This window comes from Pezoporus occidentalis, unplaced genomic scaffold, assembly GCF_034315485.1.
Source record: "Pezoporus occidentalis ecotype Australia unplaced genomic scaffold, CSIRO_AGI_Poc_V1 ctg70, whole genome shotgun sequence".
Taxonomy (NCBI): Eukaryota; Metazoa; Chordata; class Aves; order Psittaciformes; family Psittacidae; genus Pezoporus; species Pezoporus occidentalis.
The window spans coordinates 2781219-2806361 of record NW_026916053.1 but is presented as its reverse complement, the minus strand read 5'-3'; the positions used below and the strand labels follow the sequence as shown (position 1 = coordinate 2806361).

Here is a 25143-nt window from a genome sequence, read left to right as displayed (position 1 = left end):
GCACAGTAAGTACCTGAAACAGGCTGACTCACAGCAACTTACTTGAGTGTTTTTGCAGTATTTTCATTCATGCCAAGAACTGGTCTCTCAATTTCCAGGTCTCTACGACTGAAAGACAAAACAGAACAATTCACCATCAACGCAGCAGAGGAACCTGGTTGTTGTGGGAGCATACAAAATCCAACCAGGAGTGCTGGCTCCAGCACCCAGGCAACAGGTTATCACTCCCTGTGTCTGACCACGAGCAGGGGCCCCAGCTCACTGCCAGAAAACAGGATCCACACTCTCATGGCAAGCTTGCTGTGTGCCTAGAGAGATGATCTACTGAGGTATATGAAAGGGTCATAGAGGCATGAGGGCTGAGCTTGGCTCAGGATAATGGCTGAACACTAAGCTTAGGACAAAGGCTCGTATGACATAGTATCCAACAGAATCATACAGAAGCAGGGCAGCTATGGGAGTAACCGTACCTGTTGTATGAGGTGAGGAACAGCTGAAGGTTATCTTGGTTAATGTCCTGTGCAATATGAAGCCTGTATGTCTGGATCAAATCTAGATTTGCCTGCAGTTCCTCCTGTACAAAGGCAGAAGAATTTGAAGGCAGGGAACGCCACCTTTTTCACAAGTAAAGAAATGATACTCATAAAAATTCTGAAGCATTAAACTGCCTCCATGCACATCATTCCCCTGTGGACGATAACATGAGGGCAGCAACTCCAGGCTGCATTAGTACCTAGGAGACATGAAGAGTTTCTGTGACATGACTGTTACATGCCATACTTTGGTATACGACTACAGGTAGGCCCCAAGACTGGGACTGAAGGAAAATTTAATCCCAACATACAGTTCTATGAAGAAACTGCATTCCAATGAGAGCTAGAGAGAGACAGAGAAAACGGAATGCAAGGAAGCATTACATATAATGAAGGGCCTGAAAGCAGGAAGAGAACAGGATGTGCTCTAAGCAGGAGTAAGCTACGTGACTCCTTCTAGCACTGATGTGTGTTGACACAGGAGGGCTTCAGGTCAGGGACTGATCTGCTGCATGTCATATATCGTGTGCATGATGCACAGACCCTTTCAGCTGCCCAATAAGCTTGCTGGTTGGAAGCCAGCAAATCCCAAACAGAAGGCATTTCTGTATCCAAAGTTTTTAGGAGGGGCTGGTTTGCCTTTGCTGAAACTGAAGAGCGGAATGCAGCAGTTCAACGTCTGGACACATACAATACCCCTCTGTCAACTCCCAGCTGATCTGTGCTCTACCCACAGCCCAAACGCTTCCGTGCTGGGTTCAGAGAACTGGGTCCTACTTGTTTCTGCGGTTCTAGCACTAGCATGTGGGATACTACTTCCTTAACATGTCTGGGAACACTCAGGCCAAGCATGGCGATGTGCATTCACCTGCAGTGGGCAAAGCCCTGATGCAAGTTTAACACACACAGAGGACAGTACTATCTGTGGCAACCCTTATTTGGTGGGCCAAATAGCTATTTCAGAGCAGGTACATAGAGAAGTTATAGCCCCATATACAGTTGTACAGGCAACATTAACACCTGCTGGGTACTTACATGGCCAAAATGATGCGCCAAGACAATATCCACTATGTTGGTTGTCCAGCCTGAAAACTGAAAGTGACCATGAATGAGAAGGAGGGACAGTAACTGGAAAATGCAGTTTCATTACAAATTTCAAAGCAGCTCCTCAGAGGAAGGAAAACAACAAAGAAATAATTCAAGCAATATAAGAAGCAAACGGGATGGGTGTGCAAGACTCCAAAGGAGCCTGTGCCCACACAAGCTCTACAGAAACTTGGAACCCTGAATAACTGCAAGTGGCCAGAATAACAGAATAATTAAGAGATCCATTCAACCCCAGCCAAACAAAGCCTGCAAGCATGAGTACTAAACCAGAGAAGAGCCAAGTGCCCAACAGCCACACATCTCCAAGCACTTTACACCAGGATTTCTCATTCACACCCACCCCTGCTCCTACAGTGGAGGCCGTACTACACCCAGACTGGGACTGCAGCAGGGACAGAAATGAGATTGTAGAGTTTTTGCTGGAAACCAACATATTCCTGTACTTTGTCCTTTTTCTGCTTACTCTACACACTCTTCATTAAGCACTGTGGAGGGGATACACGTGCAGGTGAAGGAGAATCTCACCTTGGATGCTGCCCAGTCAATCCAGCCCTTTGCACATGGATCAACGTTAATAAGAATGAGTCCCTCCACCAGGTCTGGGTGGCTGAGCTGAGGGGAGAGAGCACAGGCACACTCAGAAGGTCATTCAGCTCACACATGGGTCAACGGCAGGCACAGCAGCTAGAAAGCTTCTTGCAAAAGAAAGACAGTTAAATGAAGGCTGAATGGGGAGCTCCTGCTGTGCTGGGCAGCCAGTGGTCTTTTCAGAGCCTGGTCCACAGCTAGGTCCCACCTAGACCTTACTCATTCAGTTGCTGGCACTGAGGGGCTGTATGCTCACACAGTACCTGACCTGCAGCCCAGGGCAAGTGGTGACCCATGCATCTGGTGCAGCTGCAGGTCCTGCTCATGCTCCTGTGTGTTACAGAGCTGTCAACAGTGACTCTGCTCTAATCTGGCACCTCCAGGAAGGACCTGGACACAGGCCTGTGCCTGGAGAGCACATCCTTCTGCTGCTCCCCAGCACCCTGCAGCTTATGCTGGGGGCATGTGGGGAGCATGGGTACAAAATACTTTGAGATCTGCAAACACAAACCCAGCAATCTAACACAGCCAGGGAACTTTGAGCTCTAGGCTCACTCCAAGGCTGAAATGTTGCACCAGCTCTTCTGCTCCACAGTACAGATTAGCACAGGTTAGGCAGAAGGAATCACTGTCCTTGCAGGAAATGGCCTGCAATCCAGGCTGCATGACAAAGGCTTTCTTGCACTTAACTGTGCTGAGGCCAAAGGCTTATCTGTGTGATCTCTTCAGCAAGACTGGAAACTATACAAGATACCAAAGGCAAGGAACAGCGAACACCAGTGCCTCACACTGCCTCAGGCTGAACCCTGACTGGGGGAAACGGGAAGCAGAGAACCTTTTGGTAGGAGAGCAGCTGCATGGTGAAGTGGCTTTAAGAAGCAATAACGGCCTAAATCATGGGCAACTCTGCACTCAGCTACTTGAAGCCAAGTTCACTGAGAACATCAGATTTCTGTATTTGTTTTTTTTTAACACTATCTCTGAAAGACTCAGACAAATTCCTGGGCTGCTGAACTACCTCCAATGATTTCAAGTGCTTATAAACACTCCACTAGAGAGGAATGTGCAAGTAAGTACCCAGATAAAACTAGCACTCTCTTGTCAAAGGTGGAGTGTAAAATCTACTTACAGTGAAAAAGCAACATTCCTCCTCAGTACTCACAGCACATCACCAAATCAACTGTTTGGTGTCACAAACACTGGAGACAGCAGACAGCAATGCAGCAATCTTTGTGAAGACATGAGGCTGGATATTCCTAGCAGCCAGGATGGGCTCTGCTGACTCAAAGACATCACATTACAATCTCCCCATGTCTGGCATAGGTTCAGAGTGATCTTGGCTGCTCCAATTTAACCATCTGGATGCAAAGCAGCTCTCACATGGCTCCCTGCAGGCCTACTGTAATTACTGCCTGCTACCTTGCCCCTGCCCCAGAAATGGTCTGTTTGAGCAGAGGAAGACCACAGCTCATAGAAATCACAAGGAAATGAAGAGATACTTACTGCACACCTGCTGAGGATGTAAGCACCAGCTCCCAGTCCAATCCCAATGAAGCTTTTCAGGCTGAAATACAGGCATTTCCCAATCAGCAAGGCTAACAAGCTTACAGCAAAGCATCCCTAGAGGCAAAGCCTCTCCCCTCTCTGCATCCAACTGTTCACTTATGGCTCGTTTTCAAAGCGATCCAGCAATGATGCAGCAGCCATAAATTGTGTCATGTGGCAGACAGTGTTCCCAACGTAAGAACCAGACAGGGTTACACAGGTTAGGAGCTGCTCAGACCTCTTGGGACAACTCAGTGAGCATATCAGATGCTGCAAGCAGGGATAGAGGTAAGTGCTGGAATGGCTGCATCCAGCTGGCTCACCCTGCTTCCTTTCAGAGACTTACTTTAGGTGTGTCATAACAGCAGGCAGCATTTCAGCCAGTTCATCCATGCTGGGATACTGGTACCTGAAAACCAAGAGAGACCGAAGTCAAAGCACCTCCAAATACAGCTTGAGAGAGGTCACCTTCCATTTCTATCCAAGGTAGAAAAAACAAGTAACATCTGACAGACATAGGTGATTATTTTGCAATGATACCGTGTATTCCAGCCAACTGCATGAATCCCATCCCTCAGAGAAAGACCAACACAGAACTGTGGTTTTTTTGGCCAGTCAGACTTCTGTGGGAGGATGGACAGATGGAGCATGGAATGGCAGCCAGACTGCAGTGTGCTGGGCTGGTGCTCAAGTCAAAAAGCTGGTACCAGCACTCACCACTAGTAAGGGCTTTACCTATGCATCAGTATTAGTGAGGCTCCATGAATGTCCCTTGGGAAGCCTCCTCATCTTCTCATTTCCTCTGCTCCTGGAAGCTGCCTCCCACTACCCTCATCCTGGCAGTCTGGGTGGCTTACACTGGGTGCTACCTCAGTCCAGACTGCAATCCAGACCATGTCTGGAACAACAAGAGTCCCCGCACAGCTCTTACCCAGAAGGGAATGGTGGGGCTCCTTCCTGCTGGCCTGGTGCATCCACATGGCACACAGCAAAATGCTGAGTGATCTCTTGCATGTCTTCGAAGTTAAAGAATGCGTTAAAACAGGATTTGTCTACAACAAAAAGAAAAGAAATGAGACAGTTCCTTAAGTTTTATTGCAATCCACCCTCCAAACACCACAGCACCACACACCTGCATGAGCTCAGCCTTGCTGCTGAGTCTGTGGGGCAATGGGTGCTAGGTGACACACACTGCTGTGCCCCTGACTGCAACATAGCACCCAGTCCTAGCAAAGTAATGCCACCACTGGAGGGCAAGCAGACAAATGACACCCCAGTGTGCATGCCCTGGAAAACAGGGCCTAGCAGCACTTGGGTACTCACAGTACATACTGAGGAGCACTGGGGTGAACATAACAGTACATGCTGGGTGGAAAGACACATGGAAAGAGCAACTGAGTGCACCAGAAGCATTACACTACTGCAGCCTCGTAGAAGGGACTTGCTTATCTGCCTGCATCCAGCGAACAGATGCCTTGTAACACACAGTGCAACAAGTCAGCTAGAGCACTGTAGTGTGGTGGGTGGACCTAATTTCCTTTGGGAACTAAAGGCCCTACCTTTCAAGGGCTGCTGGAAAGGACAGAGGTGTGCCACATGTTCCCTCTCCTGAGGACCTTTATCTTTTTATCCTGGAATGACCTGTCTCATCTCAGCTCCGGGCCAGTCCTGCTGATCCCCACACTCAAAAGCAAACATCACAACCAACCCCTTTTTCAGGGTCCTGGGAATGCAAGGGCTTACGGTTGAGGCCAATGTCATGGTACGTGAGGATGACAGGTCTGTTCCCCTTGGGCATGCCCCGCATGGTGACATGGACCACTCCGAAAGCTGTCTCAATGTCATGTTCCTGCAGAGAGAGAAGGAATCTCCATGTTACATGTACAGCCTCTGCTACAGGGAACCCTAACTGAGGGCTGGCAGTAAGGGTCACATCCACACTCCTAACAGTGTTCTCCTACCCACAGCTGGTAGCTCAGCAAAGCTCTTGCAGTCTGCAGCCTTGTCAAATCTCTCTTTCCACCCACTTTTTTAGCTAGACATTGCAATACTGTGGTGATCTCCTTTTCAGGACTACCTGGAGATGGTAAGACTGAGTTTTACGCCCAGCTTCCCTACAGGTAATAAATACTATGTCCATTTTTCTAGTGAACTTTATTTTCCCTGCAACCTTGCCCTGTAGCTTCAGGGCTTTTATCTTGACCTATGATTGCAAAGGACAAAACCATTTTCAGACTACACAGTTACAGCACACATGACTTCCCTGTCACCTGCTTTTCTCCAAAACAGCTCTCTCCTGCATAGCAAAGCCAAAGGACAGCATGAGGCAGAGGCTTAATATAGAGCTTAATATCACGGATAGGATGGCAACAACAGTCTCCACACTTGTAAGATACAACTGCTACCTTGAATTGGCCAAAAAACAGTTATTATTTAATTGCATCATTAACATGGCGTGGAATAACCCACTTACAACAGGTACCAGAGTGCTCAGTGACAGAACACCCTCTGCCCTTGCTAAACACTCTTTCTTCACGTCCTTCTTGCAGACACTCCTCCCCTCCAGCCACCCAGCGAGACGCCCTGCCTGTGCCACCCTGTCACCTAACCACAGCTCTGCGTATTCTCACCCATTTATCCACTGCTCCTGTAGAAATGTAGTGTTGGAAAGTATCAGACATTTGTCATCTTCATCGCTCAGACGCTGGCACGCTTTGTTGCTGGTCTCTGTTCAGACCAGGTTTGGCACATTGCAGCAGTGTAGCCTGATTCTGGTACCTTGCAGCTGCCTAACTTCAGCCGTGGCCTGAACACTGATCTGGTCCATAATGAGCAGTGACAGGAGAAGGCAGGTGAGAAAGATGTGGCCAGGAGACAGCCAGATCATAACAAATATGTAGTCTGCAAACTAAGGGAGATGATTGTGAGAGAAGATGGTGATCTACAGTTGTTTTGTAAAGCTGGGTGAAATTTCATTTTCACCTAGGGAGAGGAAACTTTATCAGAGGTTACTCTGAAGAGATTTTATCTTCTGCCCTTATTCGTACAGTAGGCAAAAAATAACCAGCAGCTGCAGACAACCTGCTGTAAATCAGAACTCGACAGCAGAGGCAACCTCTGCTCTGCAGCCCGCAGGCAAAAGCTCGTGACACACATGCCAACAGCAGTGCGCTGCTGGGGAGATGGAGCAGAGACCCGAGTCCTGTGCAGGCAGCAGCTACTGATCAACTCAAGCTGGGAAGCATTGCTTCACACACTAGCAGCTCCCTCAGGGCATGGGTGAGGAGCTCGCTGATGGAGGAGGATCAGGAGGTATGGAGTTGGTATGGTCCAGCCAATCCCCCTGGTGTCAATTATGGCATGGGAAAAATAAAAGAGCAAGCATGCAGTAATACTTTCTCCAGCACTTGCATCTTGTAATCTTCATTTTCTCAACCTCCAACAATCTATAGATCAAAAGGGACTTCCTGAACTGGAGGTGTGGTCTTCACTTTGACCTTCTCATCTGAGAACTGGGCAGTCACCTCCTGCTTCCTGTGCCTTTGGCACCTGCCTCACCCTGTGACCAGGAAAGCCAAAGCTTAACAACCTGCAGGGTGAAGAACCACTTCTTTTCCCATCTTGTATCCGCTGGTTTTGCAGATCTCCCAGTCCTTGGTTTGGAAGATGGAGAACAACTGACCCCACTTCCAAAGCCTCCAGATGTGATGACCTAACAGCTTGCTGTGATTCCCCTTCACATGCCCTTTTCCGGGCAGATGTGCTCTGGACCATCCAGCTGGCCCTGGCACAGCAGCTTTGTTCTGACCATGCTATTGGTCTCCAAAAGTGTTCCACAGTGCTCTGTCCTCTCTCGGACAAGGGGTTGATGGCACATCAGTCACACATGGGCGCACTGTGTGTTTTCACAGCAGCACAATGAGGTCGCTTTGTTCTCTGTTCATGATAAACAAGAATTGATTTGCTTTGTTGAAAGCTATGAGCCCACGCTGACATTTTCACTCATCTCTCACAACATTAAGGCCTTATGCCTCTGGGTGACCATCAACCCTGAGCCTGCACTTTAATATTCCACTGTAGGATGGTTTTAGTCAATGTACATCACGCTCCATGTTTAACCAAAGGCAGATAAAGTTTTCCATTGAACCTTCCACTCTTATTCCAGATCATTTAAGGGCAGATTTAAGCAGAATAGGTCCTAACGCAGATCCCTGAAGTGCTCTTCTAGTGATCTCAAACAACTGTAAAAATAACTGCTGTTTGTCTGGGCTTTTTTCCTTTTAACCAGTATTTCATCCAAGAAAGGACCCCTCCTCTGACGGCATGGCCACCTAAATCCCTTAAGACATATATCTTAGGAACTCCTTTTGGTAAGGGGTTTTGTCTTTTGGAAATTCAAGCAGGCTGCATCAACTGAATTGCCCTCATTTATATGGTTTCCGACTCCTCCAAAGACTTCCAGCAGCTCTGCAGAAGACTTCTTCCCGCTCCAAAACCCATGCTGACCCTTTCCCAATATTTATCAGTGTGATTAATCCATGATACTTCTTACTGGTTTTATCAGTCTGTCTGGTCCAGCTGGTCAGTGAACTCCCAGAACTCCTCTGGGATCTATTCTGGAAATCATGTGAAGCACTGCAGCCCTCGGGCACCATGGCAGCTTCAATTGAGGAGCGTAACCTCTCACAGCTATTTCATCCTTAAACTCATTTAAAACTCCTGTGTTGACGCATCCAGTCCTGGCACTTGCTTTAAAGGCATATATTTTATCTACTTTATGGCCTCTCAACCGGCACTGCAGTTTAAGGCAGGGTCTCTGCTGACTCCTCACAAGGAGCATTCACCACGCTGACCTCTGTGAGCAGCTCTGAGACAAGCCTGGGTGCAGAAAAAGCCAATTCAGTTCCTCTGCTCTGGCTACATCTTCCCTGAGCCCTCCCTTCAGAGCCTGAGCAGGCAGGAGCTCTCCAGACTCTCTCACGTGGTTCCATTTCTGATAGCTCTGAAACATGACTGTTATTTTTTTAATCCCCTTTGTAAATCACCTCTCAAACTCCCCTTTGCCTGCTCTGTTCTGTTCACCTATTCCATATGCAGGAGTTTATAACCTTCCCCATCTTCTGCAGCTCTTTGAAAATTGCTTTTTTGTTCTCAACAGCTTCCATGCCCTTCTGTTTAGTCATGCTGGCTTCCCCACATCATTCCTCTTGTCTCCGGTGATGGATGGTGGGCATTTCCTCTCTGCTTAGCTTATTTCCAATAAGCTTCTCCATTTCTGTGCAGCTCTTGTTTTGAACTTTGAGTGCAAAACCAGTGAAGTTTTCCATATATTTTTCTTTTCCAAAGGAGCACATTATGATTCCCATCACAGAGCAGCTCTTTTTGAATATGTTTCTCTGCCCATCTCAGAATCATGTCAACAGCAGCTTCTCCTCCTTGGGGCTCCCTAATGTGTTGCTCCATAGAAGTTTGCAGCTAAAATGGAATACTGGTCTCATGTCCCTGTGCAACTGACAGAGAGCAGCTGAAGCTTCCTACCCCTGTCCTGTCTCCTAGCCTTAACAACTTTGAATGATTCTTAAACTGAGGAGGAAAACACACCCCCAGCTGTGACTGCCAGAGTCTAATTGTACGGTAGGACTGATTATGGAAAGAAGTAGATGCACACCTTGACAGCAAAGGGTTCAAAGGGGGAGAACCATCTCCAACTGCCATGCTGTGGCCAGGAAGGGAAGCAATGACAGTGCCACTGACAGGAACCACCAAAAGTGTCCCATATTAATTAACAGTTCTGAGTGAAGGAATGAGGCAGATCCAGGGGTCCCCTGAGCTCCAGAGACATTCAGGCAGCAAACAGAGGTACCTGGGTGCTGGACTGCCAATTCCAGCCATGCTCCCTCTGCTCTACGTCAGAGTGTGATTGAGAGCTTAGGTTTTAAAAGTTATTAAAGTCTGTAGTAAGCGATTTGCTTCACAGTGGGAATGATTAATGATGAGAATTCATACTACCAGTGCTTTTCACAACTAATTTACTAAGCTGCTTTTCTGGTATTACCAGATGAGTTTTAGTCCCAATGTGAAGCGGCTCAACATTCAAGATTAATTCCCCAGAGAAGAACTGAGAGTTGATTTAATTTGGAGACTGTAAATAAAGAACACATCTGTGAAATCCCTGCAATTATTCAGTTTTCATATTCAAATCTGGCAGAACACTGAGCAGCAAGGTGCTTGCTCCTTGCGTTCTGCTCAAGCTTGTTGAATGTCTGTACTAGCAGAGGGCCAGAAACAAGCCCAAAAGCCTTTCAGCTTAAGGATACTCAGGTTCACCTAAGGCAAAGAAAACTGCCACTGCTGCTTTGCTGTGAAGTGGAGCAGACACAGATTACCCAGATCAGGTTTTCCTCTTTTTCAGTGATAGTGTAGCTACAGGATTATTTACTTCATGTCATCGTTGCCAGTCTTGGCAAAGGTAGAAAACAACTGCAGCATGCTCCTTGGGCAACCTATTACAGCTGTTAACTATGCAGAGATTAAAGTAGAGATGCCATTGCCTTGCTCTTTGCCCTCAAATTTCTACGTATAACTAAAACAACACCACAAACTATGCCTATAAGCTAAGGAAAAATATTATAAGAGTGTAAAACATCTCCATCTGGTAACTCTTACCATGTCAGTACCACTGACCTTAAGGCAGTTGGTAGGTAAGTGCTTATCACCTCCTCTCTGTGCAAAGCTATTCTGGAAATAGTAGAGCTGAAGGAGACGGCTGCGTGGGCAGCAAGCCTAAATCAGATTTAAAGTAACATCTTGAACTAAATTATTCATTTCCATACAGAGCAGAAATTTATTAATAGAAAACAGAATATGATCTATGCAAGCAGGCAATGGTTTCTAGTACTTTGTGTAAAGGGATTAGGTCTTAAATTAGAGAAATGCTAGGTGAGAATCAAGAGGAGCAGAAGAATGAGGTATATCATCTGGTTACACAAACAACAAAAGCACCAGGAGACAAACGTGCTGCAGGGCTACCCCCATTTGTGTGTTTCTCCTCCAAAGGCATGTGATGCTGAAGGACAGACCTGGTACGTACCTGCAGCCCTGGGTCAATCACTGCCAAAACACAGGTTCTGCTGGAGAACAGATCCTGCCTCTGCAGTCAACTGAACTCGAGTCAAGTGACCTACAACAGCAGTACAGCTGACAGCTTGGGCTTCTGCTCCCACATCACAAACTCCTGCAACCACACTATATTGAGCCTGACAAGCAATTAATGACAACACCAACATGTCAGAGATGGAGTAAGATGCATTCCTGCAGCTGCTGCCCTGCCTGTATTACAAGCAGCAGTTAAAGCCACAACTTTCTTGCACCCAGTTAAGTGTCCAGTATCATGAGCAAGGCACACAGCATAGATTTAGGAAAACGTGGTGCTTCTTACTCCTGCTCTGAGGGTAAATCCCCTCTCTCTGAGGTAATGCAGGAAATTGGGCCTGCCTAGATCTATAAATAGTGCAGGATGAATTAAACCCTGATGAGAAGAGCTCTCATCTGCCCAAGTTGACATCAGCTCTCATCTGCCCAAGTCTGGCAGTGAGCTGGTTTTCTCCCAGCACTCTGCACCACTATTTTGAGTCAGCAGAGAATCAAGTTGCTGTCTTCCTCCTGGGCTGCAAACAGAACAGGCTGATGCCTCTAGCACTCCTCCAGTCCATGCACAGTGGGCTCGAGGTGCCACAACCTGCAGGCACACAGCTTCTGTAAACCTGAATCCTGCTCAAGGAACATTTGAACGTGCTAATACACAGGCAAGTCTAAAAATATTTGGTGTGACTGCTGGACCTCAGATCACCTTAGCCCTAAAGACAACCTGGAAGCTAAGCCAGGGGCCGTGTTTCCAGCCTAGGACAGTCCACCTATGACAATGCTGTGTCAAACTACATTTCAGTATCTTACTGAACACCACGAACATCTTCAAACCTCCTGAAGAAAACAAAGCAGGGCCATGTCCTGTGTCTCCAAACCTTCAGTGTCCCTGGGAACCAGAACTGAGTCTGACTGCACTAAGTTACAGCTAGCATTGCAATTACTCAGCACCTGCTCTGAAATACCATTAATGATGTTAACTAATGGAAACAGATCAGTCACTGGTAGTGGAGAGGCACCATTCATTTTTCTCAAGGCAGGAAGGAGGCAAATCCCTTTCTCAACCTAAAGCACACGCATTTGCTTTGCTGTAACAACTCACTGACAAGAACAAAAAAAGCACAGGAACTTCAAATGCCACATCTGCATAATCAGCCTCTTTAGCACACTGTTGTCACGAGCATCCAGAAAGCAACAGTAATGTTTCAGTAAACCCCATGGCAGGATTGTGCTCATGTGTTTAAAAATAAAAATCAGGTTTCGGTGCAAGCCCAGCTAACAAAAGCTGTACAGAGCTCAACACTGCAGCTGTACAGAAAACTGTTTTGAGATGGAAAGCCAGTGCTGGGATAAATCAGAGGAAAAACCTCCCAAGAAATGAGATAATGAAAAAAAAAAAAAAATCCTAGGTAAAATAGAATCTTACTGATTTTTAGCTTCACAGTATTTGTTGCTGTGATTTCAGCAGAAGCCAAACCCAGCACTTTAGTGGTGACACTAGTTTTAGTATGACTGGGGGCAGCTCCTAATTTAGAAAGCATAGAAAAAACTTGCTTTCTAGATCAAAACATCTTCTGTGTTGTAACGAAATTCACTTTAGCACTTTGAACAAGAGAACAAAAGGAGTCATTGCATAAATCAGAAGAACAATTGTCCTCAATATCCTAGACAGAATGTTTCAGTGCTGGCGAGAACAACTCCCTGTTATTCATACAGGAAAAGCAAAACCCTTCTTCAAAGTGTCAACATCTTGTATTCAACGCCACTGTGTAGCAACCACAAGCTGGTTTTAATGATGCCATTAAAAAAGGAACAGTTTTGATTCAATGTCTATGACATCAGAAAATGCGTATGATGGGGTATTTCAGCAACCCCTCACTAGCAGAATGTCATCACCTACTGCCCAGCAAGCAAAGTAAAGCAAAGAGATTGGGCAAGGATGAGCAAACTTTACTAAAAGCCTCACTGGGGTCTGTTGTTAACATTTTTCTGTGTTTCATTCTGGGCAACACCAAACTCAACATTTTCATTTAACTCCAGCAACACACAGCAAGTTGTTTTACTGGGAAGCTTTAATTTCTCTTCTCCATGTGTTTACTTATGGTGTGTCTTTCTTGTTTCAGCTAAACTCTGCATGTCCTGGACTCACTTATCCCTACATCTTCCATTCCCTGTGAGCTTTCTGCAAATACTCTGCCAAATCCCAATTCCATCTCCACACCCCAGGTACAGGTCCTCTTCTGCACAGTGTGTGCTGGAGAGCACAACACTTTATTCATGTGGATGGGAGGCAGCAGAGGGGAAGAACTAGCTACAGTTCCCATCAAATGCTAGCTTATGTCAGACTGAAACAATGCAAATTCATTTGGATAGCTTTACAAATATATCAGCGCTTTCCTTCATTGGTATTTAAAGCAAATCACCTGGAAAAGGAGAGACATTCAGGCTAACACAGAACACCTACTTCTCAAAGCAGCTGAAGAAGGCTCAGCAGACAGTAACAAAAGCACAAGCACAGCTCTATTAACTGCACTGGTCACCACACCATCTGTCCATCAGCAATCCAGCGCTTTTAATTCACCATCTGCCCACAAACATGAGAAGAAGCTAAGCTTAGCTTTCATTAGGGTTCATACAGCTTTCAAGTGAAATGCAGATCTCAGATTTAGGTTAATAGATGTTATTTCTGAGAATAACCTAGATTCATATTGATAAAGACCCCTAAGACACCATGCTAGTGCTTCTTATCTCCACTGCAATTGGTTATCAGATTATGTGGGGGTTGCTTACTGATGCCCAGGCAAGCTGTTATTTGTCAGGGTTAATTGTGGTTGCTTGTAGATGAGCAGTTTAAGAAAACCAGGGTACCTGTGTCTCAAAGTCAGCTGTATCAGAAGAGCTAAAAGCATCTCCACACCACATTCACCCAGAGTAACCAAGTTCAGAAGGAAAAGGACACTTGCTCTGTTGACTTAGCTGACATCTGATCCTAGCAAGTTATTAAAAACTAAAACCAAACACCAGGAAATCGAGAGAAATTCACAACAGCATCACCCATTTCCCCCAAAGGAAAGATCTTACAAACCTTAGATATGTATTACCATGAAAAGTGTAATGCCAAAGTTTGACAGGAAACAGTGTGCCTAACCCATGTGCCTGGCACTACACAGAGTCAGTGACAGTGCCAATGACATGCTTGTGAGGATTAAACTAAACACTTGTCCCAGCCCTAAGCATGGGTCAGCTGCAGAAAGTATGTTGAAACTCCAGCGTACAGCCAGAAGAAGGTCTAGAGGCACTGCAGGATGGGCAAACACTGAGGCTGGCTGGTTGTTACTGCTCTGGTGTATGCAAGACAGAGCTCTGTAGGGGCACAGGTCAGTCCTGGAAGGAGTCAGGCTGGACTTACAGCACATCACCTCATGGCCAAGGGCACAGAACAACACAGGCTGAAATAACACAAGACTCGCTCCAGTACATCCATGTCTGTACTGGGCAGCTCAAACTGGACATGCACTGTCAACAGGGCTGCCACCAGCACTGACAGAGGGCACCGGCTTCCCTCACCTTGCAGCCTTGCAAGCACAGCCCAGGATGTGGTCAGCCCATGCAAAGCCACAGCTTTATCTTCATTTAAAACAGCTTTTTTTTTGACTTTTAGAAAAATAAAAAGGTCTGAAATGCAGGCGTCACGTTGCTGATGCCATGCTGTCATAGGAACACTATACTGTATAAGACAATCCATCCCATATAGCCCCTAACCCGCCAGGTCCCTTGCAGATGGTTCTGCCACTGGAAGCTGATCGAGAGCTTCACTGCGCTGTAACTGGAAACCAGCTCCCAGTTATCAGCCTTCATGAATGTGTGGCCAGTTTGGGCCTCCAGACAAATTAATCCCCCACCTAGGTGCTAAGAGCTGTTAAGGTTCTCTCTTCCTCTAAAAGCCCTAGCAAACTTCTTCACTTTTAATTCTCTCTTCTCCAAGGTAAGTAAAATCACACCAATTTCCCAGAAGCCTGAATGTGGCAGCCAGACGTGCTTTGCTGGATTAAAAGGCAGCAGTAACTTCACAAGACAACACAAGAGCTCACCCTGCAAGTTTAAGCACTGCTCCTGGTACTGTTCCTGCAGCAGAAAATCCAAGCACCCAACATACCACCTATTGCTCTCTTTGTCAGATTTCAGAGACTTAATGCAGCCCTTGGGGGGTATTTTACAGAGAGGAGGAGGAGGCTGAGCCACATGTGTGCTGAAACCACACCTTGTAGGGGGAGATGCTGGAGTGAGCTGAGGCCAGGACAATATTTACAGTCACAAGAGACAGTGTTAACTTCTTGCTAAAGAAAATTCTTCCAAACGAATTACCAAGAGGGCTCCCAGAAGGAACATCTTGTCTCCTGCCCAACTGTTGCCATGGCCACCAGCTCACTGCTGATCTAAGTCGAAGCACAGAGAAGCAACAAGCACGTCCTTCCCTGGCCCAGTGCTCCCCAAAGCCCCTCTCCCTGGCTGCAGGGCTCCCCAGCTCTTCCCGGGGCAGACACAGGCATGAGGACATGCCAAGCACAGCTGAGTCGGTGGTGGCAGCACCATGTTTCTGTGGGGCTCACACAGCTTCAGATTTGGGGCAATTTTTAAAGAAGGGCACAGAGAGGCTTTGCTTGTTGAGGGAAAGGGTAGAGTGAAAAGGCAGCAGCAATGCACACCTCTGTTACAGAGACTCCTTCCTATCTTCCTGCTCTGGCTCCCCAGACCATACTGCTCACAGACAGGCAGGGCATGGCAAACCAAGAGCTTTGGTGGGTCTTTAGACAATCTGCATTGAAGGCTGATGTGTCAGGCACTGCATCCATATCCTTTCCAATCATAACAGACAGCCCTCAGCAGGCAGTGCCTGTACTACGTAATGCTCCTACTCAGAAGCATTTCACCTATCTTTATCCACCACCCATCTGACATGGGAGCACACTGCACCTCTAGAAGAGACGGAGAAGATGCAGAACGACAGATGGAGACAAGACAATACAGGGAAGTGTTCTAAATCCACCATCTACCTTCATTAAAACAAAAAAATCATTGCCTAACACTGTTGCCACTTCTAAGACTAAAGTTGTAACATGCTAAGATTAGTAATTTTTACATGTAGAGGCTTTAAAATAATACTAAAACTCGCAGTGAATCAAGCTAAAGCAGTACAGTGACATGTGCTGCCCAGATGGGCTGTACTTCCGTGTCTGATTATCAAGAAATAGAAAAAGCACAAACTATCTTCTAAGGACTGTATTTATTACATTTCTGTTCCACACAAGCCTGTGGAAAGCCTTCTGGAATCCCATACGTCAACAGACCTTTATTAAGGGCTATCATGTGATGTTGACAGTCCTACCCCTGGCCATACCACTGGTGTAATACAGCAGTGAGAGCCTGTCCGGTGCAAAGCAGAACACTCCAGACACAGCAGCCTCTTACAGCTGAAAAGAAAGAATCTTCAACCTGACTGCAATCAGGTGAAGAAGAGCTGCTGGCTGCATATCAAAATGCTGAGGGCAGTCAGCAAGGTAATCCAGCATGGTAAATGAGCCTGCATCCCACAAAACACCACGTAATCTCAGTGCTGTGCTCTGCCTAACAAAGAATGTGTCCTCTGTCTCAGATGCTGGTGGTGCAGTACTCCTCTAAAAGGATTATTCCTATACAACCAGAGTGATCAGGCTCATCTCCACACTGCTCTCTCAGGCGAATAACCTCCCAGACAGTGACCACGGGTGGTGGTGCCCCAGGCCCAGCAAAGCAGGGTGCTGTATCTGGGGCAGCTTGCTGACTCCCATCCCCTCTCAACACAAATAGAGCACACAAGCTCCTCCTTTCCTAGCCTGTGAAGCAGATGGGATGTGACAGATCTGCAGCTCTTCAGCATATTGCATTTTTCCAAGAAACTGCTTTTCAGGAGACCAGCCATCCTGCAAGATGTCCTGGAACCTTGGCAGAGCAAGACAGGTCAACACCTCTGTGCTCAGAACAATGTCTGCTGCATGAAAGGGTAAAGGCAAACTTCTGCCAATAAAGTTTTTATTGATTAGACCTTAACAGGAGCTAAAATTAATATAGAGAGCTTTTTCATCTCTCTCTCAGCATTACTGATGGGCTATGGGAGTCTACCCATGTGTCTTACCTGGCAGTCGAAGTCCTGGAAGTTGCGAGCCGCATTCTGTTAACAAAAAACAAGAGTTCAGCACAAGACCCCAGAACACCCCCAACACCATCAAAGCTCCCCTCAGAGACCTCATCCCCTTCTTCAGTACAGCCCAGCCTGACTGTAGTCACCACAGCAGCTCAAATGTGAGACCCACACAGGGGAACTCCAGGCAAGTTCTGCTCATCGCTACGCAGTGAGGTTGCTGGGGGCTCTCCCAAGGCTGCCAGCTAAGGAGAGTACCTATGGACACAAATAAGAGTTGACTGTACTAGAGAAGGGACAGGAACACATGGGAAGGACCCTGACCAAAGTCAAGCTGGTTACAAGGTTGGTTTTTGTGTGGTCCTGGTGCCCTTGAGAGAACTACCACTAGGATCTCATGTCATGAGCACAGGGAAACAGGCTATGCAGTCAGCTCTCCTGCAGTAACTGCATGGTGTCGATCCAGGGCAAACAGTGACCTGTGAGTTACTGAGACCAGAGCACATGGGAACTGAGCTCAGCAATGCACAACTGACTTTTCCAGAGGGTGACACCACACATGCAGGTAAGCACAGCAAGTGCATCCCACATCTGGCATACTGCAAGTTCAAAGGTCTGCAGTAACTTGTCTGTATGCTCATGTGCTTTGTTAACACTGTCTCTGACCACAGCGTAGGTTACACTAGTGAGTGCTGTCAAATGCTGAAGAAGGCTGAGCAAATAACCTGGGACAGCATTCTAACTTTTGTGCTTCAGGTACAGCACCTTAGTGCTAAAATTACAGCTAGGACCAGATATGTACAAGAAAAACACACCCCAAACACTTCTTCTGGCTGAGCACCTAAGCCCTTAGTATCTTAAGAGTTTTACTGTACTATTTCTGGCCATTAATCCGCGCTGGCTCAAACTACTACATCTCAAGTGGTCAGTGAAAATCTTGGTGAACTGTCAGCTTGGTACTTTCTGGACTCTGATAACACTGCACAGAACAGTGTGTTATAGCACCCCACCCACATGATCCATAAACCAGGTCTAAAAAGTACGTATGTATTATTTCAAGCTTGAAAGCATTAACAAAGACCAGACCCCAGAGGTGGTAGTTCCCTGAGGCATTCACTTTATTAAAACAAACTTACAAGGAGAGCCACTGCACACTTCTCTTCCCATGCAGTGCAGAGGAAGGTTCTGGAGCCACCCTACTTATTTTTTTCCCTTACTGAGATCCTTCCTGTAACTCCAAAACTGAGTCAAGGAAACCAAACATCACTTGGTATGTGCCCTTCTGTGTCTGGTTAACACCACTGGGCTGTTCAGGTGAGCACTCTGCACTTAAACCAGAAGTGTCCCAGCTGTTAGATAACAGAAGTGGCCATGCAGATGGCAAGGACCTGATGGGGCTGACCAGGCAATACTTCACAGAGAGACTGAAAACTTATAAAGTGAAACCCACTTTGTTTTAGCATACTTCAATACCTCCTGCTTAGGTCAGCACACTGGAGCAAGGGAAATCTACCCTCTTGAACTCAAACATGGAAAGTCCTCGAAGAATCATGAGCATTGCATTTAGAAGCTTGTCTTCTGTAAACCTTAATTTCTCATTTTGAAATCACACACCGTTTCCAAGGCACTTTCTGCTGGTCTACACTGATTTTGTTCTTCAAAACTCACTCTCCCTGGAAACACTTCAAAGATGATGTTTAAGCTACAGTGGAAGCCTGGCAGTCAGCACTATGCTGGAAGAACAGGCAGCTGGACTGCAGATCTCTGCTGGATTTTTACACTTCACAGACACTAAACAGATAATGGTGGCACACTAAAGCAATGAGCAAACACTAACTGCATTAGACAGGACAGTCTTTCCCAAGCGAGTGGACAAAGTACTGTGACCCTTTGGCAGCACAAGCTAGTCCTTCATAGAATTATAGAATCGTTAGGGTTGGAAAGGACCTTAACATCATCCAGTTCCAACCCCCCTGCCATGGGCAGGGATACCTTACGCTAAACCATGTCACCCAAGGCCTCATCCAACCTGGCCTTGAACACTGCCAGGGACGGAGCATTCACAACCTCCCTGGGCAACCCATTCCAGTGCCTCATCACCCTAACAGGAAAGAATTTCCTTCTTATATCCAACCTAAACTTCCCCTGTTTAAGTTTTAACCCGTTACCCCTTGTCCCGTCACTACAGTCCTTAACGAAGAGTCCCTCTCCAGCAGCCCTATAGCCCCCCTTCAGATACTGGAAGGCTGCTCTGAGGTCTCCACGCAGCTTGTCTTCTCCAGCCTGAACAGCCCCAACTTTCTCAGCCTGTCTTCATACAGGAGGTGCTCCAGCCCCTGAGCATCCTCGTGGCCTCCTCTGGACTTGTTCCAACAGTTCCATGTCCTTTTTATGTTGAGGACACCAGAACTGCACACAATGCTCCAGGTGAGGTCTCACAAGAGCAGAGTAGAGGGGCAGGATCACTTCCTTCGACCTGCTGGTCACGGTCCTTTTGATGCAGCCCAGGATAGGGTTGGCTTTCTGGGCTGCAAGCGCACACTGCCAGCTCATGTTCATGTCAGTCATTAAACAGCAAAGCATTCAGAACTGCTTCACATACCATCAAACTTGGCTGTGAGGTATGGAAAGTCACCAAACCACATTGCTTACAAGCACAATTCACAGATGCAAGATTCTAGGTCTTGTTGGGATGGCCCATAACAACTTTGGCACTCAGAGCAACAGTCCTGTGGGAGAATCCAGTGAGGCTAAGGCTGTCCTAAAACCCAGATGCCTGTTCTCCAGCCCACAGAACACACTGACAGCCTTAAACAGCTGCCACAATAGAGTGATTTTCCACAGTCTCAGTATTGCACAAATCTGGACTGCTCTAGCTAGGCTCTGAAGGTATTAAAAGGCTCTCCATTACTAAATCGACAGAGACAAGGTTCTTTTGGAGGTCAAAACACAAGGGGATAATTTCAGACAAATTATTTTAAACAAAAAAAAAAAGAGAGGAAAAAAAAAAAGAAAGTGGGATACAGTCCAAGGCTTCTCTAACAAGCAGGAACTTAGTAGAGGTCAGCAATGGTATCACCTGTCCAGTTTCCACCCTGCCTTTGTAAACCTTCAGTACAGGCATGACAATGACATACTGTTTGGCCAGGACTCCAAACTCACCTGAATCATGGTGGTCTGTCTTGCCCTGAGACTTTGGAAGAGTATGTGGTGGTGGATTACCAGAGCGGGGAAGCACTTAAGCCAGTACCTAAGGTACTTCACGATGTAAAGAGATTCTGGCAATCAAGGCTCCTTGCCAGACACAAAGTCAACCAAAGTACAGCCAAAGCATTACCTTATCATTCAGGAGTGGTTTGATCTCTGTCAACTGAACATCCTGCAGTTCATCCATGGTGGTGTAAGTGGAGCCAACTAATCCTCAGAGCAGCAAACGGGTGATTCTGAAACAAAGGCGTATTGTTAGAAACAGTATTAGAAGATTTGCTAGCCAAACCAAACTTAAAGATCTTTCATTAGACTTGCATATGCTCAAGCTGAAGCCAGAAAGTCTGGAAGAATCTGGTTCTGAGTGCACCACAAAGCCTGTGTAACTGTAGAAGGCAAACAGCCGTGGCTGATCTTCCTGGTCCATTTCTACTGCAAACACTGTTTCAGGGGAAGTGAGGTCTCTAGGGAGTAAGACAACAAATGTCTGTGTTACACCTGTACTGTGTGTTGTTCCTTTGTTAAAACTGGGCAGCAACAAGGAAAGCTGCTGGTTTGGATGCTGGGCTCAGAATCAGGTGGAACTTCCTTGAGAGAGAACACCAACTGAGCCCACGGAGCTGGGGAAACTGCAGAGCAGCGTGAAGGAAGGAAGGGCATGAGATGTGCTCTACAGTGAGCCTGCAGCACAACCAGCCTGGGAGACTCTGTGGCATGGAGCAGACCCTCACCCAGGCTGCTGGAGCAAGAGTTCTGAGGGGTCAGAGGTGACCCGATACTGAGGTGTGCCAGGAAATCACTGATAACTGCTGCACTGAGAGCAAAATCAGGCAGAGAATAAACCTGCACAGCCACAAACAGCCAGATGGTGGATTGCTTCTCTAAACGTATTGATTCCAACCTGCTCATCCAGCAAATCTGAGGCTTTTCCGCTTTCCTAGAATCTCAAAGCCTTTTGAAGGTTTTTGAAGGAGAAGGTACAGGGGGTCCCCATCAGTGCTTGCAAGCAGCTTTTTTTAGATTGCTGAACCAGCTCTTCCAATCCACTTATGAACTCTCCAGAAAATTACTGTCACAGACTCAGGATTTTATTTCAATCCATTCAGAGGATATTCTGCAGGCAGATGCATGCACTATTCTCTTCTCAAGATCCTAGCAAGCTGAATGTGATTGCCCTGAGCCACATCTGGGTAACTTGTTATTACAGCAATAGGTCTGACTTACTCTGTATGATTATTGAGCACAACTTTACCCAAGAACCCTGCTACGCAAACAGCAATGTGGCTTTCAGTCTGAAACATGCCAAAGGGGGCTTGTCAAAAAAGGCCACAAGAATTTCTCTGAAGAGAATGATTTGTAGCAGAGACACCTGGTAAAGCACCTCTTTAAATGCAGAGGCAAAGGGAAGGGATGTATTGGTGAGCTGGGCTACCCTCTGTTCCAACCATGTTAAAGATCTGCAGACATGGCTGCCCAGGAAACAATCAGTTCTCTCCCTCCACTCCTCTGGTGATTTAGAAAACCAAACCTGTCACTTCAGAAATTGAAATCAGGTTTAAAATACCACAACAAAGCAGCATCAATATTCATAGCACACAGAAGAGCTCCATAGAAGACAGGCTACAGGCAAAGCAAAAGACTTGCCTGGAATGATCTGTGTATAAATCATGCATTTTTCTTTAAATGTCCCAAGACCACATGCTTTGCAAGTATTCCTCCTGCCTCCGTTTATAGATGGCTATAAATACATTCAAATACCCCAATTTAAACCATCCATCCCTTTCCAAAAGCTTCCTGAAGGCTGGAGTAGGCTCTATGCTCTTTGAAAACCAGTAATACGAGGAATGACATTTGGTGAATCATTAGCAGAGACTAGAAATCAGGGTAGGACACAGAAGGCTGCAAAAAAACCCCAAGGCAGGTCAGCCTCAGAAAGAAACCACCTACCTATAAATAAGATCTGGAATACGTAAGCTCCCATGCTTACTCCAAGATAAGGATGCTCTCAATTTACATTATTTCAAGGTATAAAAAAAAAGCATGTGTGTGAAAGTAAGTTCAGCAAGCCAAGAGCACGAGTACTACAGCACCAAGCCAGCAGTGAGAACTGCACGGTCGGTGGGTCCTCTGGTCCTGGTTTGTAGTCAGCAGAGGTCTAGCAGAGCTGCTCCCCCAGGGGGTACAAGCTGCAAGAGCTGGATCTTGAATCCAGCTCTCTGGACAACTCCTTGAAATATTCTGGTTTATTATGGAATTGCAATCTCTTCATGTTGTTAAGGAACATTGTAGCAAAATCTTGTATTCAGAGGCTGACAATTCTTGTTCATTCATCTCAACTAGACAACAGCTTCTAATCTGTTAACTCTATAGCCCATTATCCTCCTGCTTTGTATGTTAACTGCATTGAGGGGAAATTACACAAGACAGTAGCTATGCTGCAAAACATGGCATTAAATCTACCTAAATGTACATTCCTCTGTTTGGCAGCCTAGCAGAGCTGGCTGAAGCAGCCTCCTCTCTAGGGACTTACAGTCACGACAATGTGGATTAGGTTTCCACAACTGCTCACTGACACAGCCACCCTCTTATCAGGGGATGGAAAGACGAAACACTGCTCTTTGGTGTGCAAAGGAAGAATAAGCTCAGAATCTGCAGGCAGTGCGAGAACCAAAGCACACTACCCACAGTCCTCAGGTTTGCAGCTGAATGTATTAAGCTGTGTGTGGTGTGGAGCTCTTCATTGCAGCTTTCTGCTTTCTACAGAAGGGGATTCCTGCTTTCTGTGCTTCCTTCGCTTCTCTGGCACAGACACACCTGAAGACAAGCTGCCTCTTGGGGCTCCTCAGTCTGAGACCACAATCTCAGCATGTAGATCTGAACCAAATCAAGTTTCATTTATGGACTTTGAGACACGTGGGCACTCCTGTTACATGGCTCCTCAGTCCTTTGCAAGCCTCTTGACAGGAGTGTGCTTCCCAACCGCTTACACAGGCTGAAACACTGGCTGACATGGTAAACTTTCAGCAAAATAGGCAAAGAGTCCAAATTCACTTTCAAAATATTTTCCTAGGTTACTCCCTCTCCGTTCCAGCTCATGTATTTTTGGGAATGCACCACATGGTTCTCCACCTCCAAGACAAACTATGAGCCTGCAGAGAGAAATTATGTTCTGCTTAACCAGCACAGTGCCAATGACTGCACACGAGTGACAACGGCATCGTTACACAGCATACTTCTACCTCCTTTAAATCTGGGCTGCCCCCAGGACAGAAATGCCATCTGCTGAACACACTTTCTAAGGCACTTAAACAAGACTTACATTTAACAATGGTTTTGTGAGGAAAAGGCCTGTGCCCAGCTTTCCATTAATTTTGGAGGAGTCAAATTCTCATTACAGCAAGGGTCACGCTGCCCCATGTATAACTGAGCTCAGCCAGCACGACATCATCCTTGGTCACCATTTGAATTAGCAGGAATCAATTATAAGGCTGATTAAACAAGAATACATGAAAAATATAAGTCTTCAAATTGTTTTGAATTACCTGAAATCATGAAAACACTGAACCCTGCTGAATTCCCCTGTACAGTACAGTCAAGATGTTTTAGAATGGGGATACTGGAATGAGAAATTTCTCCTCTGGAAATGATGCAGATGATTGTCTCCAAAAGAGCTCTTTCTGGTCATCCTATCTCTTTCAACTAGCTTTGTAGCACTTCCCTTAATAAGCTGCTCTCCTCACTACCAATGAAATAAGCAGTGGCTATTATCACCAATCATGTTATTCACATCATTTTTCCATGCCCCTTTCTCAGGGTGGCACCACTCTGAGGCAATACTGGCATTATCCAGCATCAGCTACTCAAATGAAGCCACAGAACTGTTTTCACCAGTTTTATGGTGAAGGACATGTCCAAATAGAGCTGTTCAAAGATGCTCTATTGAGCTGCCCGTTCCACAACACCCATAGTTCAGGATGTCCCACCCAGGCATAGATGTAGCTGAGCTCAATTCCTCTGATCCAACACAAGTGGGGAAATCGGTCTCTTCAACAGCAACTTACTCTTGGGCAGCTTGTGATTCAATCTGACTGCTTTCCACCAGGAAAAGCAGTTCCCTCTGTGGTTTTATTTTCAAGCTTGTTTCTGCTTTGTTTCAACTACACTTCCTACTAATTGACTCTGTGTTTCTACATTTTAAGTGAAAAATAATAATCAAATGTAATGTGTATCCCACTGAGCGAAATAAAGCATTCCAGAGCAAGATGGATTGGAAATCTGTTTAAATGTGATTTTAACACTGATTTTTATCATCAAGCAGTACATTTCAATTTACTGAAATTCAATGCTGATTTTGCATTTTATTTATCTTACTGAAAAAGCTGCATTTTCACTGGCTACCAGACATTAAATTGCATTGATAAATATAACCTTTACACCCAGCTGAGCCTTCTGCTGTGTGGGAGGAACCACCATTTAAGTTATGGTGTAGCTAAACAAACATTTAGTCAGAGCTCAGTCTTCCTATCTTGTAATGCAGTTGTGATTGATCTTCTTTAACTCATTTGTGTCAACTGCTATTGGGATGGGAGAAAAATATTCAGATCAAATACTTAAGAAAGATTTGCACTCACTTTCATTTTAAAGATAAAGCCTTAAATGCTTTGTGTTTACTGATATAAGTAAGCATAAATACAACATACTGTATAAAGTAACAATATTAATATAATCTATATTAATATAAATTAATAATATATAATAAATACAATATTCAATATAAATTATACAGCCTAAACCTGATGCAGCAACATACATTCAGCAGTGAAGGAATTGCCCCATGTGGTT

At 45.9% G+C, this 25143-nt stretch overlaps 2 protein-coding genes across 4 annotated transcripts in view; both read right to left on the bottom strand.

Annotated features, from left to right (window-relative positions):
• The window catches only part of SLA2 (Src like adaptor 2), a 142369-nt gene that overhangs the window by 11154 nt on the left and 106072 nt on the right, over positions 1 to 25143 (bottom strand). The window lies entirely within an intron of this gene.
• NDRG3 (NDRG family member 3) overlaps positions 1 to 25143 on the bottom strand; it is a 48194-nt gene that overhangs the window by 6195 nt on the left and 16856 nt on the right. For 2 of the 3 annotated variants that reach the window (XM_062642089.1, XM_062642090.1), the window contains exons 3-12: positions 20432 to 20537; positions 17089 to 17124; positions 5517 to 5622; positions 4705 to 4825; positions 4120 to 4182; positions 3732 to 3792; positions 2166 to 2252; positions 1569 to 1625; positions 471 to 574; positions 43 to 108 (exon numbers count right to left, since the gene is read on the bottom strand). In XM_062642089.1, the coding sequence (XP_062498073.1) occupies positions 43 to 108; positions 471 to 574; positions 1569 to 1625; positions 2166 to 2252; positions 3732 to 3792; positions 4120 to 4182; positions 4705 to 4825; positions 5517 to 5622; positions 17089 to 17124; positions 20432 to 20488 (758 nt within the window). In that variant the 5' untranslated portion in view covers positions 20489 to 20537. The remainder of the gene's footprint in view (positions 1 to 42; positions 109 to 470; positions 575 to 1568; positions 1626 to 2165; positions 2253 to 3731; positions 3793 to 4119; positions 4183 to 4704; positions 4826 to 5516; positions 5623 to 17088; positions 17125 to 20431; positions 20538 to 25143) is intronic. The other variant, XM_062642091.1, reaches the window with a different exon arrangement.